The sequence below is a fragment of the Plectropomus leopardus genome, chromosome 20 (genome assembly GCF_008729295.1).
Source record: "Plectropomus leopardus isolate mb chromosome 20, YSFRI_Pleo_2.0, whole genome shotgun sequence".
Classification (NCBI taxonomy): Eukaryota; Metazoa; Chordata; class Actinopteri; order Perciformes; family Serranidae; genus Plectropomus; species Plectropomus leopardus.
Genome location: NC_056482.1, coordinates 19353281 through 19372581, shown reverse-complemented (window position 1 = coordinate 19372581; position 19301 = coordinate 19353281). Strand labels below are relative to the sequence as shown.

The 19301-nt window shown below is 35.2% G+C and overlaps 1 protein-coding gene across 1 annotated transcript; it reads left to right on the top strand.

Annotated features, from left to right (window-relative positions):
• Positions 1 to 1460: 1460 nt before the first annotated feature.
• Positions 1461 to 18866, top strand: LOC121959808 (thymic stromal cotransporter homolog). The gene is made up of 7 exons (XM_042509308.1): positions 1461 to 2083; positions 2818 to 2988; positions 4006 to 4221; positions 5419 to 5590; positions 15899 to 15982; positions 17156 to 17312; positions 17568 to 18866. Exons 1-7 carry the CDS (start codon positions 1610 to 1612, stop codon positions 17623 to 17625), a joined length of 1332 nt encoding a protein of 443 aa, XP_042365242.1. The 5' UTR covers positions 1461 to 1609; the 3' UTR covers positions 17626 to 18866.
• Positions 18867 to 19301: the final 435 nt, after the last annotated feature.

Here is a 19301-nt window from a genome sequence, read left to right as displayed (position 1 = left end):
CAATTTGGCTTTTTGGATTTTCTTTTAGACAATCAAGCTACTGGAAGATGTGAACTAGGGCTCAAGTATCATGTGATGGGCTTTTTTCTCCACATTTTGCACTCTAAACAACAAGCTGATCAACTAAAAGACTAACCGATAATAAAATGAATCACAAAACAAGATAGATATCAAAATAACCTTAGTTTAATTGTGCTCTGACAGGTTTTTTCTGGATACCATGCAACAGAGGCTTGACTTATGACATCTGCTTTGTTAGTTTTACTTTCTCTTTTATGTTCTTGTTCTTTTCAGTCCAGTGTTTATCTTTTAAAGGGACAGTTTACCTCAAAATCAAAAACTGGACTTTTCCTCTTACATGTAGTGCTATTTATTAATCTAGATTGTTGTGGTGCCGAGTGTTGGAGATACTGGGTGTGGAGTTATCTGCTATCTCTTATTCTCTCCAATATAATGCAACTAGATGGCACTCAACATGTGGTGCTGAAAGTGCCAAAAGAAAATAGAAACATGTCTGAAAAACTCAACAGCAATTTGTCTTTCCAGAAATCATGACCTGGTTTCTCAAGATAATCCACAGGCCTTGTTGTGAGCAGTTTCATCTAGGAACTATTTTCTTTCTATCGAACTACACCCGGCAACTGTAACACTGGGCAGAAAGGAGTGTATTTATTATTATTATTATTATTTTTTTTTTTTAGTGCTTTGACCACCACAAGCAAAGTACCATCTAGTTCTATTATACTGGAGAGAAAGCAGACATCTCTACAGCCAATATCTCTTACACTCTGCAACTCACGCCAAAACAATATAGATTGATAAATAGCACTACAGGTAGAAGGAAGAAATTGCATTTTTGATTCTGAGATGAACTGTCCCTTTAAAAGAAGAAACACTTGACTGAATAGAATAAGAATATAAACGACAAAGTAAAACAAACAAGTCAGTGTCACTTCTCCAGGCCTATGTGGCACGGTATCCAGAAAAACCTGTCAGGGCACAATGAAAATCAGGTGATTTTACAACAACAATCTAGATTTATAAACATCAGTACAGACTAGAGGAAAAATATTGATTATTTAATTTGGGGTGAACCATCCATTAAGTCTTTTAACTGTTTAAACTTAAAGAAACAAAATTCATTCAGTTTTAAAAAAGTATTCATCGTGTTTTTCTGAAAAATGTTAAACTTAGTTACTGTAGTTATGAAGGGCGATGGGAGTGTTTTTTTTTAATATACTCTTTGAAATAAAAAAAAACATTAACATATGCTGGTAATACAGTCGTGAATAGGTTTGTCAACTCTCTCTCTCACACACATACACAAGCAAACACACACACACACACACACACACACACACACAGACTTTTCAGTGTCATCACGCCTGCTTTTGGAGCACGTTTGAGGAAATGGGCGTGAGTCGCTGTTAGTGTATAGAGTCTCGCTGCTTCATGTCAAACACACCACTGACTGAGGAAGACGAATGTGTGCGTCCTCCACTACATGAGAATAACTTAAACCTTTACTTCTGCTTTTGTTCACATTCAGTCTGATTTTGATTTTGAGTTTCAGGAGGTCTGAGTGGAGGCTGTCACTGAAAGTTTAACCATGGCCATGCTGAGTGGCTGTCAGACAGCCATCACGGTGCTCCGGCAGATCGAGCCGATCATCGTGCTGGCGCAGCTGGGCTGCACTCTCTTCGACACCGCCCTGCAGATGGTGGCCAAGGACCGGTGTGCCAACGCCACCTACCCCGACCTATCCAGAGAGGCCAGCCAGCAGAAAGCCATGACAGACTTCTTCATGACCTACCACCTCATCATGCGGCTGGCGCCCATTCTACCTGCGCTGCTCCTTGCCAGGTTAGGGGACCGCGGCTGGAGGAGAGCCCCCATCGTGGTACCCCTGATCGGATACGTACTGTCCAGGCTCATGCTGCTGCTGGTGGCCGTCTTCCGCCTCCCGCTGGAGGTGATGTTCGGCGCGGCGGTGGTGTACGGGCTGTCCGGCGGCTTCTGCGCCTACTGGCCCGCCGTCATGACGCTGGCGTCGCTGGCCTCTACCGCAGCTGACCGCTCTAAGGTTAGTGATCTCATTTTGCAGCTTCACAACATAACAAAACTATACTTACAAAAGTCTTGTACTCAGTCGTGGAAGAAGTGTTCAGATCCATTACTAAGTAAAAGTAGGCTACTAATACCACATAGTGAAAATACTCTTTTACAAGTAAAAGTCCTGCATTGAAAATATTATTTAAGGATTTTGTTTTTTTTATTTCTTTAATTCCTTTTGATCTGTTTTACCTTTTTAATTCATGCTTTATCTCTTTTATTTCCTTTTATTTGGGGTTTTATTGTCTCTGTTATTGTTTTGATCGTTGTTGTATCACTGTCTGTGTATCCCTGTGCTTTGTTTTGTTTGTCAAAGCACTTTGTAAGGTCTGTTTTTAAAGGTGCTATATAAATAAATAAATAAAATAAAGTTTTTATTCAGTAAAAGTAGGTATGATAATAAAAATATGCTTAAAGTACTAAAAGTATTCAGCATCCAAATGCAGAAAAAATCTTGCAAAAACATGCCTTCAAAGAATTCTTGTTATTAATATGTTATATTAATTCTCTAATTTTTAGTATTCTTACTTGTCACTTAACCACATACCATCATTTTTATATGTTGTTTATCACTGATCACAAAAGCCACAACCCTTGTTATCAAAATGTCTTTTATTATATCTATTTATATTTTCCAATAAATCTACATCATGAGTTACAGCTGCACCTTTTAAAATAAATAATTTGTGTCCATGTCCCATGCAGGCGATGATGAAAGTGGAGCTGCTGTATGGGCTAGCAGGTCTGGTGGGCAGCCTGGTGTCTGGTCATCTCTTCCTGCTGTACAGCTCCAGTTTGGGAAATGGGACCATCCTGCTCTCCGTGAGCACAGTGTTGTATCTGTTCTGCCTCATACACTCCATAGGACTGCTGCAGGTCAGTGAATGTATTAATTATCTCCGTGAACTACCATTTCCTGTTTGATAAAAATGGATAATACTAATAATCATTATTATTATGTAACTATATTTTTTTAATACCTTTTTTTCCAAGTCATTTTCTGTTTTTGTTCTTTTATTTTCTTCTTTTTTGTTCTAATTTCTGGTTATTTTGTAGATTTTTTTTTTTTTTTACTAATACTTGCTAATTTTGGGGCCATTTCTTGTCAAGTTAGTCATTGCCTTTTTTCCATGTTTTTGGGAGAAATCAAACCGATTTGCACATATTTCAAAGGGTTAAGTCTTCTTAGGCTTTAGAAAATCATAATTATTATCATAGGTAGTAGTAGTAGTAGTAGTAGTGGCTGTAGAAGTAGTAGTGGTAGGATTAGTATTAGCTTTAGTATTAGTATTAGCATTATTAAATTAGTTATTTATTTATTTTGTTGTTGTTGTTGTTGTTTTTTTCATTTTGTTAAGGTTTTCTTTACACTGCAATGCCAAAATGTATTTAAAGCATTTTATTCTATTTAGCCAGAGTCAGACAATTGTTCCTCTGTTGTTACTCAACTGTGCCCCACCTGTGAAAATATTTTAGGTTGATAATAAACCACCTGACCAGCTTCCTTAAATGCCATATAAGGAACAATGCCTTGCAAGTTGTACATGATTGAAAGGGATGTCGCAGATGCAGTTCACATCGGTGGATCAAGTTAAACTCTACCTCTTATTTAGAAAATGTCATTATAAAGGCTGTTATTTATATTGTGGAGCGAAAGATGTACAAATAGAAAGGATACAGACACTGACATAAATTCAATCTTGTAAACTGTATTTTAGGGGGAAAAAAAATTAAACCATTAAGAACAAAAGCAAAGCCATGTCACTGCCAATGTCAGAACCACATTTTCAGCTTTTTACCCGCAAATGTGGCCTAAATACTTACCTTACGTCAACAGCTGAGAAGCTAACGGCTTATGCAGATGTTAACTATGTGTGTGCATCTTAATTTAAGGTGAAACAAATATCCAACGATGAGCCAGACGAGAACTGCCACCTCCTTTCTCACCCCTCCGGTGAAGATCCTGTGGAGGCTCCTGCTGGGAGAGACATGGTGAACGTGGCTCTGCTGTTTGTTGCTGCTATACTGTACGTCTCTGCAGAGGTTGGCGCTGTAGAAATACTAGCCGTCTTTGTGCTAAAAGCACCTCTCAGCTGGAACGCCACCCAGGTGACATTTTGATCCATTTGTATGTATTTATTTAGGTTTTGCATTTAGGATTTTGACACATGAAAGAAACACAACAGTGTTTTTGCTGATTTAAAATTGACCAGATAAAATGATTAGCCACTTAACACAGAATATAATCAACTAAAATTATTTAAAAAAAAAACAAAAAACAATTTGTGCTGCTGTAAGCTTCCACATAGTAAAAAGACTAAAAATTGCTTAATTATAAATTTCCGAAATTTATATTGAACGTGTAAAAAAGAAAATAGAGAAATGACCATACAAAAAAGCAGACGGACAAAAAAAGGAATATTTACAGACAATGAAAAACATAAAACAAGAAAACACTTGTGTCAAACACTTGATGTCTTGGTTTACATACTCAAAAAGGAATGAGAGAAGTACAAACCTTTTTAATCCTAACCCCTTCTCCAAAAGTCATTGATTTTTTTTTTTAAATATTAACCAGCTTCCTTATTGACTTAAACCTTTACTCTAATTAATTAAACATATGTGGATATGCCAACATACACAAAATCAAAAAAAAAAAAACAAAAAAAAAACAGGTAGATGAACTAGGAAAAATAAATATTGATAACCAAATAAATAAACAGTAACCCCTGTAAACACCTGCCAAACCCCCTCTTCATCCCTGTGCCTGGTAAAAGTAATGTGTTTATACCTTATTACCTTATTTCAAAGTTTATGCTTGGACATTGTTTTAGCTCAACATTAAAACTGTTGCATAGTTTTACTCTACATAGTATTTAGAATTTCCCTTAGTACAAGTACAACTCCCTTCTTGAGCTGAACAGAACAGAACAATTTTTTAATATTTCTTGTTAGCAGAGTATTTCTAGCCTTAAATATTATTTCGACAAGAGCTGTTAGTGTGATCTCAGAAATTGTGAATGATCTGTATTGCTCTTTTTTGGAGAACAGAAAGTAAACACTAAATTGTTAGTTACACATACAGTTAAATGTGACTTATCGTAATGTAAACAGCTACATGCAGTAGATTCATGTATGCATCACGTGTTTTTATTTACACAGCATTTTTCAATCTGTCAAATGTATTTTGTCTCTCTTAAATTTGCTTTCTCTCCTTTTTATCTTTCTTTCACACTGTTGCACTTTCTTTTTTGTCATCCAATTATATCCTTTACATTTTTCTTCACTTTCTTTCTCTTTCTCCAGGTGGGTTATGGGAACGCAGTAGGCTGCGCGATTTTCCTCACAAGTTTCCTCGGTGTCATGGTGTTTCGCCGCTGCGTCAGTGACGTGACACTTATCCTAATAGGCTTGGTGTCATTCGCCACGGGAATTTTCTTCATGTCCTTTGTCACGACAACCTTGACATTTTACCTCGGTAAGCTTTTTGGTTGGAGGCACAGTTTTTGGTGAACCATGACTAATTTACATTTTAAACCCCCCAAAAAACTCCAGCCAGTTGCAGTTTGGGCCTTGTTTTCCAACTGCAGTTTTCTTTTGGACGACATACTATACGTCAACGTTTTTTCATGATTTTGGACGATATACTATAGTATAGTATTTCCCATTAATAACAAAGACTATGGCATGACTATGACTATGTGGTCCAAAAGTGGATCAAAACACCATAGGTATGTGGTCCAAAATGGATCTAAACGTAATGGTTTTGTGTGCAACATGTCTGCAACATGTTGATTTTTGCCATACTATAGCTTTTTCAGTAATTTTTTTCAACATGCCACATTATGGGTTTTTTAGCCATTTTTGCAACATCCTAAGCTAAAACGTATCTCGGCATGCTATTTTATGCGGTTTAATGTGTTTTTTCAGCATTTTTTTTTTGGAAATGTCATATTTTTTCCATACTATAGCGTTTCTTTTTCAGTCATTTTTTCAACATGCCATATTATCGTGATTTTGGCTGGTTTTGCAACATGCTATGCTATGGCCTGTCTCAGCATGCTATTTTATGTTATTTAATGTGGTTTTCATCTTTTTTGTGGAATGTCATATTTTGACATTTTTGCCATACTATAGCTTTGCTTTTTCAGTCATTTTCCCAACATGCTGTATTTAGGGTTTTTGGCCGTTTTTGCAACATCCTATGCTATGGTGTGTCACGGCATGCTATTTTATATGCAATTTAATGTGGTTTTCAGCATTTTTTTGGAAATGTCATATTTTGAGATTTTTGCCTTGCTATAGCCTTGCTTTTTCTGTCATTTTTTCAACATGCTGAATTATTGGTTTTTGGCCGTTTTTGCCACATCCTATGCTATGGCGTGTCTTGGCATGGTTTTTTATACTGTTTAACATGGTTTTCAGCATTTGAATGGAAATGTCATATTTTGAGATTTTTGCCATACTATAGCCTTGCTTTTTCTGTCATTTTTTCAACATGCTATATTATTGGGTTTTTAGCCTTTTTGCAACATCCTATGCTATGGCGTGACTCAGCATGCTATTTTATGCGGATTGATGTGGTTTTCAGCATTTTTTGGGAAATGTCATATTTTGACATTTTTGCCCATACCTATAGCCTTGCTTTGTTGGTCATTTTTTTCAGCATGCAATATTTTTGGGTTTTTGGCCGTTTTTGCACATCCTATGCTATAGCATGTTTCGGCATGGTATTTTAAACTGTTTAATGTGTTTTTTCAGCATTTTTTTGGAAATGTCATATTTTGAGATTTTTGCCATACTATAGCCTTGCTTTTTCGATCATTTTTTCAACATGCTATATTATTGGGTTTTTAGCCTTTTTTGCAACATCCTATGCTCTGGCATGTCTCGGCGTGGTATTTTATGGGTTTTAATGTAGTTTTCAGCATTTCTTGGAAATGTCATATTTTGAGATTTTTGCCTTACTATAGCCTTGCTTTTTCAGTCATTTTTTTTTTAATATGTTGAATTATTGGTTTTTGGCCGTTTTTGCAACATCCTATGCTATGGCATGTCTCGGCATGGTATTTTATACTGTTTAACATGGTTTTCTGCATTTTTTTTTGGAAATATCATATTTTGAGATTTTTGCCATACTATAGCCTTGCTTTTTCTGTCATTTTTTCAACATGCAATATTATTGGGTTTTTGGCCGTTTTTGCAACATCCTATGCTATGGCGTGTTTCGGAATGGTATTTTATGCTGTTTAATGTGGTTTTCAGCATTTCTTTGGAAATGTCATATTTTGAGATTTTTGCCTTACTTTTTCAGTCATTTTTTCAACATGTTGAATTATTGGTTTTTGGCCGTTTTTGCAACATCCTATGCTCTGGCATGTCTCGGCGTGGTATTTTATGGGTTTTAATGTAGTTTTCAGCATTTTTTTGGAAATGTCATATTTTGACATTATTGCCATACTATAGCCTTGCTTTGTCGGCCATTTTTTTGACATGCTATATTATTGATTTTTGGCCTTTTTTGCAACATCCTATGCTCTGGCATGTCTCGGCGTGGTATTTTATGGGTTTTAATGTAGTTTTCAGCATTTCTTTGGAAATGTCATATTTTGACATTTTTGTCATACTATAGCCTTGCTTTTTCAGTCATTTTTTCAACATGTTGAATTATTGGTTTTTGGCCGTTTTTGCAACATCCTATGCTATGGCGTGTCTCGGCATGGTATTTTATACTGTTTAACATGTTTTTCAGCATTTTTTTGGAAATATCATATTTTGAGATTTTTGCCATACTATAGCCTTGCTTCTTCTGTCATTTTTTCAACATTCTAAATTATTGGGTTTTTGGCTGTTTTTGCAACATCCTATTCTACAGCGTGTCTCGGCATGCTATTTTATGCGGTTTTAATGTGTTTTTCAGCATTTTTTTGGAAATGTCATATTTTTTCCATACTATAGCCTTTCTTTTTCAGTCATTTTTTTAACATGCCATATTATTGTGATTTTGGCTGGTTTTGCAACATGCTATGCTATGGCCTGTCTCAGCATGCTATTTTATGTTATTTAATGTGGTTTTCAACTTTTTTGTGGAATGTCATATTTTGACATTTTTGCCATACTATACCTTTGCTTTTTCAGTAATTTTCCAACATGTTGAATTATTGTTTTTTGGCCGTTTTTGCAACATCCTATGCTATGTGTCACGGCATGCTATTTTATGTGTTTTCACATTTTTTTGGACATGTCATATTTGAGATTTTTGCCTTACTTAGCCTTGCTTTTTCAGTCATTTTTTCAACATGCTGAATTATTGTTTTTGTGTTTTTTTTCTATGGCGTGTCTCGGCATGGTATTTTATGCGTTTTAATGTGGGTTTCAGCATTTTTTTGGAAATGTCATATTTTGGCATTTTTGCCTTACTATAGCCTTGCTTTTTCAGTCATTTTTTTGACATGCTATATTATTGTATTTTTGGCCGTTTTTACGACATCCTATGCTATGGCATGTGTCGGCATGCTATTTTTATGCTGTTAAATGTGTTTTTCAGCATTTTCTTGGAAATGTCATATTTTGAGATTTTTGCCATACTATAGCCTTGCTTTTTCGGTCATTTTTTCAACATGCATATTATTATTGGGTTTTTGGCCTTTTTTGCAACATCCTATTCTATACTGTGTCTTGGCATGCTATTTTATGTTATTTAATGTGGTTTTCAACTTTTTTGTGGAATGTCATATTTTGACATTTTTGCCATACTATAGCCTTGCTTTGTCGGTCATTTTTTCAGCATGCAATATTATTGGGTTTTTGGCCGTTTTTTGCCACATCCTATGCTATAGCATGTTTCGGCATGGTATTTTTAAACTGTTTAATGTGTTTTTTTTAGCATTTCTTAGGAAATGTCATATTTAGAGATGTTTGCCTTACTATAGCCTTGCTTTTTCAGTCATTTTTTCAACATTCTAAATTATTGGGTTTTTGGCCGTTTTTGCAACATCCTATTCTACAGCGTATCTCGGCATGCTATTTTATGCTGTTTAATGTGGTTTCAGCATTTTTTTGGAAATGTCATATTTTGAGATTTTTGCCATACTATAGCCTTGCTTTTTCTGTCATTTTTTCAACATGCTATTTTATTGGGTTTTTTAGCCTTTTTTTACAACATCCTATGCTATAGCATGACTCAGCATGCTATTTTATGCGGATTGATGTGGTTTTCAGCATTTTTTGGGAAATGTCACATTTTGACATTTTTGCCATACTATAGCCTTGCTTTGTTGGTCATTTTTTCAGCATGCAATATTATTGGGTTTTTGGCCGTTTTTGCAACATCCTATGCTATGGCGTGTTTCGGCATGGTATTTTATACTGTTTAACATGTTTTTCAGCATTTTTTTGGAAATGTCATATTTTGAGATTTTTGCCATACTATAGCCTTGCTTTTTCAGTCATTTTTTCAACATGCTATATTATTGGGTTTTTGGCCTTTTTTGCAACATCCTATGCTCTGGCATGTCTCGGCGTGGTATTTTATGGGTTTTAATGTAGTTTTCAGCATTTATTCGGAAATGTCATATTTTGACATTTTTGCCTTACTATAGCCTTGCTTTGTCGGTCATTTTTTGCAACATCCTAAGCTATAACGTATCTCGGCATGCTATTTTATGGGGTTTAATGTTTTTCAGCATTTTTTGGGAAATGTCATATTTTGACATTTTTGCCTTACTATAGCCTTGCTTTGTCGGTCATTTTTTCGACATGCTATATTATTGGATTTTTTTTGGCCTTTTTTGCAACATCCTATGCTCTGGCATGTCTCGGCGTGGTATTTTATGGGTTTTTAATGCAGTTTTCAGCATTTATTCGGAAATGTCATATTTTGACATTTTTGCCATACTATAGCCTTGCTTTTTCAGTCATTTTTTCAACATGTTGAATTATTGGTTTTTTGGCCGTTTTTGCAACATCCTATGCTATGGCATGTCTCGGCATGGTATTTTATACTGTTTAACATGGTTTTCAGCATTTTTTTGGAAATATCATATTTTGAGATTTTTGCCGTACTATAGCCTTGCTTTTTCGGTCATTTTTCCAACATGCTGTATTTAGGTTTTTGGCCGTTTTTGCAACATCCTATGCTATGGTGTGTCAATGCATGCTATTTTATGCAATTTAATGTGGTTTTCAGCATTTTTTTGGACATGTCATATTTTGAGATTTTTGCCTTTACTATAGCCTTGCTTTTTCAGTCATTTTTTCAACATGCTGAATTATTGTATTTTTGGCCGTTTTTACGACATCCTATGCTATGGCGTGTCTCGCATGCTATTTTATGCTGTTAAATGTGTTTTTCAGCATTTTCTTGGAAATGTCATTTTTTGAGATTTTTGCCTTACTATAGCATTGCTTCTTCTGTCATTTTTTCAACATTCTAAATTATTGGTTTTTGGCCGTTTTTGCAACATCCTGTTCTACAGCGTGTCTCGGCATGCTATTTTATGCTGTTTAATGTGGTTTCAGCATTTTTTTGGAAATGTCATATTTTGACATTTTTGCCTTACTATAGCCTTGCTTTTTCAGTCATTTTTTCAACATGCTGAATTATTGGTTTTTGGCTGTTTTTTTGCAACATCCTATGCTATGGCGTGTCTCGGCATGGTATTTTATACTGTTTAATGTGGTTTTAAGTGGGTTTTTTTTAAATGTCATATTAGCTGTTTTTTGGATGTGTCATATTTTGACATTTTTGCCATACTATAGCCTTGCCTTTTTGGTCATTTTTTTTCAACACACATTTTTATTGTGTTTTAGGGTGTTTTTGCAACTTTCTATACTATGGCATGTCTCATCGTGCTTTTTTATGCTGTTTTGAGGTGTTTTTAGCTGTTTTTTGGGATGTGTCATATTTTGACATTTTTGCCATACTATAGCCTTGCCATTTTGGTCATTTTTTTAACGTTCATTTTTATTGTGTTTTTGGGTGTTTTTGCAACTTTCTATGCTATGCTATGGCATGCCTCATTGTGCTTTTTTATGCTGTTTTGAGGTGTTTTTAGCTGTTTTTGGGATGTGTCATATTTTGACATTTTTGCCATACTATAGCCTTGCTTTTTTGGTCATTTTTTCAACATGCATTTTTATTGTGTTTTTGGTCATTTTTGCAACTTTCTATGCTATGGCATGTTTCGTCAGGCCATTTTATGCTGTTTTGAGGTGTTTTTTAGCTGTTTTTGGGATGTGTCATATTTTGACATTTTTGCCATACTATAGCCTTGCTATTTTGGTCATTTTTTCAACATGTTTTTGCAACTTTCTTTATTGTGTTTTAGGGTGTTTTTAGCTGTTTTTTTGCAACTTTTTTCTATGCTATGGCATGTTTTTCTATTGTGTTTTTTGGGTGTTTTTTGCAACTTTCTATCTATGGCATGTTTCGGCAGCTATTTTATGCTGTTTTGAGGTGTTTTTAGCTGTTTTTGGGATGTGTCATATTTTGACATTTTTGCCATACTATAGCCTTGCTATTTTTTTGGTCATTGTGGTTTTGGTTGTTTTTTTTCAACATGCATTTTTATTGTGTTTTAGTGGTGTTTTTTTGCAACTTTCTATACTATGGCATGTTTCGTTCAGGCTATTTTAAGCTGTTTTGAGGTGTTTTTAGCTGTTTTTGGGATGTGTCATATTTTGACATTTTTGCCATACTATAGCCTTGCTTTTTGGTCATTTTTTCAACATGCATTTTTATTGTGTTTTTGGGTGTTTTTGCAACTTTCTATACTATGGCATGTTTCGTCAGGCTATTTTATGCTGTTTTGAGGTGTTTTTAGCTGTTTTTGGGATGTGTCATATTTTGACATTTTTGCCATACTATAGCCTTGCCTTTTTGGTCATTTTTTTTTCAACATGCATTTTTATTGTGTTTTTGTGTACATTTTTGCAACTTCTCTAATAGCATGTCTCGTTGCACTATTTTATGCTGGTTTCAGGTGTTTTTAGCTATTTTTGGGATGTGTCATATTTTGACATTTTTGCCATACTATAGCCTTGCTTTTCGGTCATTTTTACAACATGCATTTTTATTGTTTTTTGGGCCATTTTTGCAACTTTCTATACTATGGCATGTTTCGTCAGGCTATTTTAAGCTGTTTTGAGGTGTTTTTAGCTGTTTTTGGGATGTGTCATATTTTGACATTTTTGCCATACTATAGCCTTGCCTTTTTGGTCAGTTTTTCAACATGCATTTTTATTGTGTTTTTGTGTACATTTTTGCAACTTTCTCTACAATAGCATGTCTCGTTGCACTATTTTATGCTGGTTTCAGGTGTGTTTTTAGCTATTTTTGGGATGTGTCATATTTTGACATTTTTGCCATACTATAGCCTTGCTTTTCGGTCATTTTTTCAACATGCATTTTTATTGTTTTTTTGGTCGTTTTTGCAACTTTCTATACTATGGCATGTCTCGTCAGGCTATTTTAAGCTGTTTTGAGGTGTTTTTTAGCTGTTTTTGGGATGTGTCATATTTTGACATTTTTGCCATACTATAGCCTTGCCTTTTTGGTAATTTTTTGCAATATGCATTTTTATGTGTGTTTTAGGCTGTTTTTGCAACTTTCTATGCTATGGCATGTCTCATCGCGCTTTTTTATGCTGTTTTGAGGTGTTTTTAGCTGTTTTTGGGATGTATCATATTTTGACATTTTTGCCATGCTATAGCCTTGCCATTTTGGTCAGTTTTTTTTAACGTTCATTTTTATGGTGTTTTTGGTCATTTTTGCAACTTTCTATGCTATGGCATGTCTCATCGCGCTATTTTAAGCTGTTTTGAGGTGTTTTTAGCTGTTTTTGGGATGTGTCATATTTTGACATTTTTGCCATACTATAGCCTTGCTTTTTTGGTCAGTTTTTTCAATATGTATCTTTATTGTGTTTTAGGGTGTTTTTGCAACCTTCTATACTATGGCATGTTTCGTCAGGCTATTTTAAGCTGTTTTGAGGTGTTTTTAGCTGTTTTTGGGGTGTGTCATATTTTGACATTTTTGCCATACTATAGCCTTGCATTTTGGTCAGTTTTTTTAACGTGCATTTTTATTGTGTTTTTGGGTGTTTTTTGCAACTTTCTATGCTATGGCATGCCTCATTGTGCTTTTTTATGCTGTTTTGAGGTGTTTTTAGCTGTTTTTGGGATGTGTCATATTTTGACATTTTTGCCATACTATAGCCTTGCTTTTTTGGTCATTTTTTCAACATGCATTTTTATTGTGTTTTTTGGTCATTTTTGCAACTTTCTATGCTATGGCATGTTTCGTCAGGCCATTTTATGCTGTTTTGAGGTGTTTTTAGCTGTTTTTGGGATGTGTCATATTTTGACATTTTTGCCATACTATAGCCTTGCTATTTTGGTCAGTTTTTCAACATGTATCTTTATTGTGTTTTTAGGGTGTTTTTGCAACTTTCTATGCTATGGCATGTTTTGTTCAGCTATTTTAAGCTGTTTTGAGGTGTTTTTAGCTGTTTTTTGTGTGTCATATTTTGACATTTTTGCCATACTATAGCCTTGCCTTTTTGGTCAGTTTTTCAACATTCATTTTTATGGTGTTTTTTGGCTGTTTTTGCAACTTTCTATACTATGGCATGTCTCGTTGCGCTACTTTATGCTGTTTTGAGGTGTTTTTAGCTGTTATTGGGATGTGTCATATTTTGACATTCATGCCATACTATAGCCTTGCCTTTTCGGTCATTTTTTTCATTGTGCATTTTTATTGTGTTTTAGGGTGATTTTGCAACTTTTTATGCTATGGCATGTTTCATCAGGCTATTTTAACCTGTTTTGAGGTGTTTTTAGCTGTTTTTGTGATGTGTCATATTTTGACATTTTTGCCATACTATAGCCTTGCCTTTTTGGTCATTTTTTCAACATGCAATTATATTGTACTTTGTGGCGTTTTTGCAACTTTCTGTGCTATGGTATGTCTCATCGCGCAATTTTATGCTGTTTTGAGGTGTTTTTAGCTGTTTTTGGGATGTGTCATATTTTGACATTTTTGCCATACTATAGCCTTGCCTTTTTGGTCATTTTTTCAACATGCATTTTTATTGTACTTTGTGACGTTTTTGCAACTTTCTGTGCTATGGTATGTCTCATCGCGCTATTTTATGCTGTTTTGAGGTGTTTTTAGCTGTTTTTGGGGTGTGTCATATTTTGACATTTTTGCCATACTATAGCCTTGCTTTTTCGGTCATTTTTTTCATTGTGCATTTTTATTGTGTTTTAGGGTGATTTTGCAACTTTTTATGCTATGGCATGTTTCATCAGGCTATTTTAACCTGTTTTGAGGTGTTTTTAGCTGTTTTTGTGATGTGTCATATTTTGACATTTTTGCCATACTATAGCCTTGCCTTTTTGGTCATTTTTTCAACATGCAATTATATTGTACTTTGTGGCGTTTTTGCAACTTTCTGTGCTATGGTATGTCTCATCGCACAATTTTATGCTGTTTTGAGGTGTTTTTAGCTGTTTTTGGGATGTGTCATATTTTGACATTTTTGCCATACTATAGCCTTGCCTTTTTGGTCATTTTTTCAACATGCATTTTTATTGTACTTTGTGACGTTTTTGCAACTTTCTGTGCTATGGTATGTCTCATCGCGCTATTTTATGCTGTTTTGAGGTGTTTTTAGCTGTTTTTGGGGTGTGTCATATTTTGACATTTTTGCCATACTATAGCCTTGCTTTTTGGTCATTTTTTCAACATGCATTTTTATGGTGTTTTTGGTCATTTTTGCAACTTTCTATACTATGGCATGTCTTGTTGTGTTATTTTATGCTGTTTTTAGCTGTTTTTAGAAAAAACAGCAAGGCTATAGTATGGCAAAAAACTCAAAATATGACCTTTCCAAAAAATGCTGAAAACCACAATCAAACCCATAAAATACCATGCCGAGACACGCCACAGCATAGGATGTTAAAAAAAAAGGCCAAAAACCAATAATACAGCATGTTGAAAAAATGACAGAAAAAGCAAGGCAATAGTAAGTTAAAAATGTGAAAATATGACATTTCCAAAAAAATGCTTAAAACCACATTGAAACCCATAAAATACCATGCCAAGACATGCCATAGAATAGGATGTTACAAAAAAGGCCAAAAACCAATAATACAGCATGTCGAAAAAATGACCGAAAAAGCAAGGCTATCGTAAGGCAAAAATGTCAAAATATGTCATGTCCAAAAAACTGCTGAAGACCACATAAAATAGCATGCAGAGACACGCCATAGCACAGAATGCAGCATAGGAGATAAGAACGCTGCCTGCTGCGCTGCATTCATGGAACTGCAAAAATGTCAGATATTAGAGCGACACCACAGACAGAGTGACACAAACCGCCAGCTCCCACCCAAATAACGTAAAATAGTCATAATATAGTCTGTCAGCCAAAATAGCATAAAAACGTCATACAAGAGTATGTCGTCCAAGATAGCGAAAAAAAAGACATACTATAGTTATGTCATCCAAAATATTGGAAAAAAGTCATACTATACTATGTTGTCCAAAATACCATGAAAAGTCATACTATGGTACATTGTCCAAAATAGCGTAAAAAAGTCATATTATAGTATGTCATAAAATGTTTCATAGCATAGTTTTTCATTAACATTTCATTTAAATGCAAAGTGAAGCATTCTCTTGAAAATATTATACAGAAAGTTGTAGTTGGTGGTGCTGAGAGGACATAAACACCTTGTGTAGGGACGAGAAAACAAGTAACCAGTGTTCTTTTCCCTGCAGCTCGCTCACTCACCCTGTTTGCCATAATCCCGATGCCTACCATTAGATGTTTGCTCTCAAAGCAGGTTCCAGCATCCTCATGTGGTGAGTATGCAGCGTCTGTGTTTGTGCGTAGGTGTGTAAAAGCACAACAGAAGAGTAATTATAACAGTAGGGATAATTGAACATTGAAACCATCACACACACTACTATTATGCAAACACGTTATTGAGGTTACGGCATTTATATTTTTTGAATATAAAAGAAAGCTATGGGATAGCACATACACAGCTTAGGGAGAAATACAGGATCAGAGTACGTAACAGTGAGTACAGAAGGAAGTTGTGAAAGAGGCATGACAGCATAACATTTCCTTAAAGTTGAATTTGCAGTTTCAAAGTCATTGACAGGTCAGAAAAAAAACCTTATCATCTTTGAGCTGAGGCCCCCTTCCCATTTAGCTTCTCTCTTGAATTTTCAAGGCAGTTATTTATAGATATTGAACAAGCAACCATCTTTTTAGTATTTAGTTATTGTGTTTTGTTTTGTGTTCCATGTTTTGCAACCTTTAGAAAAGTCTGCATACATGGAGGAGTGGTGTATACTTGAAACCTGCAGTCAGGCTGGTTTATGTCAAAAAGATGAGGCATCATAAAGAGCCCGCTCTGACGCTGATTAGAGTATCACGCTTCCTCATTCTGACACATAAACGCATAAAGTTTTATCTTGCTCTACTCGTAGGGATACTCATTAACACAAATTTCTTAAACCTCATTACAATCAACAACATCAGCAGCCAAGTTTACGTTTCCTTGATGTTAGCATGTAGCCATGTGTAGCAGTGTAGACTAAGCAATGTAAACACTTGCACTTTTACATATGTTTATCTCATTACTTGAAACCTTAGCCACATTAAACATGACCACCTGACATTCGAACATTACACACGACATACAAAGCAAGCATACAAAACAATGTCTGACCACTCAGACAGCCCTTTGAAAGTCTGTTGAACTGAAATTTGGCCTCACAAAGATAGATGTGCACACACACACGCACACACACTGAATATAGACATATGCATGAGAGCCAGGCTAGTTGTTTTCCCTTTCTCCAGTCTATGCTAAACTACCATACAGATATAAGAGTGGTACTGATTTTTTTGTTGCTCAGCAAGAAAATGCAGAACTATCCAGTCTCTGTGAGACTGTCTGTACAAATATGTTGTACCCCTAACTTTATTTATACATTTGACCTCTCTGTCCTCCTTCCCATCAGGCACCATTCTCACCACCCTACAGATGTCTCTAAAGTTTGCTGGTCTGGGGTACGTCCCTGCCTTTACTAAGATCTATCAGGGAACCCTGGACTGGTTCCCAGGCTTCATCTTCATGCTCTCCAGCATCATTACAGTTCTGGCAATGATACCCATCAGGTAGGATGTGTAAATGATATAATGTTGCCTGGAGTGATAACATCTACTCTTACAGCTTAATACAGAGATACTCAACTTAAGGCCCACGGGCCAGATCTGGGTGCCCAACCAGATCTGGCCCGGGTGCCCAACAACAGATTTTCCAGAGTAAAATCAGGGTGAAAATCAACATTTTGGAAAACCATTTACAACATAAGCACTTTGTAGAGCAAACACGATCTCATAATCTCAGTATTTCTACTCTCATCCCTCCAGTATCGTCGGCTGCAGATCGCCTCTGAGGCGACAGTCCGAGAGGATTCAACAAGACTGATGGCACCGACATCACCACCAGCAGTGAGTTAGCAAACAGGAAGTGAGACTCGAAATAGGCAAAAGGAGAAGGGTGCATTTAATCTCACTTCTGATTTCTACAGGCTTTGGCTTTTACAGTAGGAATAAACAAAGATTTTATGTTCAAATGAGCATTTTATATGAAAAACTAATATATTTTAAAGAGGCCTTTGCAGACTTGTATATATAGAGATATAATGAAAATAACACAACCCAGTTTGACTAAAAGTTTAAAATAATTAAAACAACTATTGACAGAGATACAGACAAACATCATCAACCAACAGAATTCATCGGCCAGTGAAATTTCTTTGAGTTGAAGTTGTTGAACACACCAAAGCTGACAGCTGTTTGGTCATTTATGTGCAGACTTTATGTTTAGTTTCTAGATTACATCAACAAGTTATTTATCAGTAATTTGAAAACTACTGACTTAACATTTACTTGAATGCCCTACTCGTACAATGTCATTTGACATTGTCATGTTAACTGTTGGGCTACAAAATAGAAATACACGTGTATATATGAAGTTAAAATAGATGACCGATTTGAGTGCAATGAGAGTTTCATTAACCTGCGCGCCAGGAGGGACTAACATACCAAAAAAAAAAACTTTTTTTAACATTGGTGTTTATGGTTTTTTTTTTCTTTTTTAATGTCACATGCATTGTATATTATACTTTATTTAGAATTTAGTGGCATCCAGTAGTGACATTGCAGAACTGAAATTTACCCAGTGTGCCAAGTGTGTAGAACTATGGTATCTGATGTGAAGATGCAAATGGCCTTATCTAGAGCCAGTGTTTGGTTGGTCTGCTCTGGCCTACTGTAGAACACTGAATGGCGGACTCCGCAGATGCCAGTTTAAGTCACCGCATGTGTCCTGTCATTTTGCTTTATGGTACTGATATTGGATCTGAAGGGAAGAAAATGCAGTCTGCATTATTACTTTCATGTTATCCATTCATTTAACACTGCCCTTTAATTTCTGACACTTTTAGGTATAAATAGCTATCATACAGTTCCTGTTGGTGTAATGGTTTAGAACAAAATGTGAAATATTTACATGAACCAAGAAGCTGCAGATTTATATGAAGATGTAACTGGTATGTTTTGAGTTTTTTAAAATTTGATTTTGTTTATATGTTGAAACTAACTGGATGTAATATGTTATGAAATTCAATTTATTTCTTCCAATAAAGATATTAATAACATTTTAAACATTTAAATGTATTTTTTTATGCTTGGTATTTCATTTTGAGACTTGTATCTAATTCAATTCAAGTCTTACGTCCTCGTTAGGTCATTTTATTTTCATTGAATAATATTTTTTGCGTATCTCATTTCAACCAGTGAAAAATGTTAAAAGATAATTTTACAGAAGAAAGAAAGTCAGCTCTGAGCAGACAAGTATCAAACACGTTCTTGTTTTTTTTTTTTTTATTATTGGTCCAATATATCCAAAAAAAATCGTTTGAGGTAAAGATAAATTGCATCAAAACGACATCAATATACAAGCTTATCTATAATTACAACAAAATGTTATCAACAATCAAATGTACAATGAGGACTGAACGTAAACAGTACACACTGGGGAAGAATAGAAATAAAAAGACTGAAGCTAGACTCTCACGTCCGCAAGTTGTCTGACTTTTT

Excerpts from the sequence above, each read along its gene's own strand:
- LOC121959808 (XM_042509308.1), top strand. The coding sequence starts at position 1,610 with ATGGCCATGCTGAGTGGCTGTCAGACAGCCATCACGGTGCTCCGGCAG. Across the intron at positions 5,591-15,898 it reads AACCTTGACATTTTACCTCG|CTCGCTCACTCACCCTGTTT; the intron begins GTAAGCTTTTTG and ends TTTTCCCTGCAG. Across the intron at positions 15,983-17,155 it reads GGTTCCAGCATCCTCATGTG|GCACCATTCTCACCACCCTA; the intron begins GTGAGTATGCAG and ends CCTTCCCATCAG.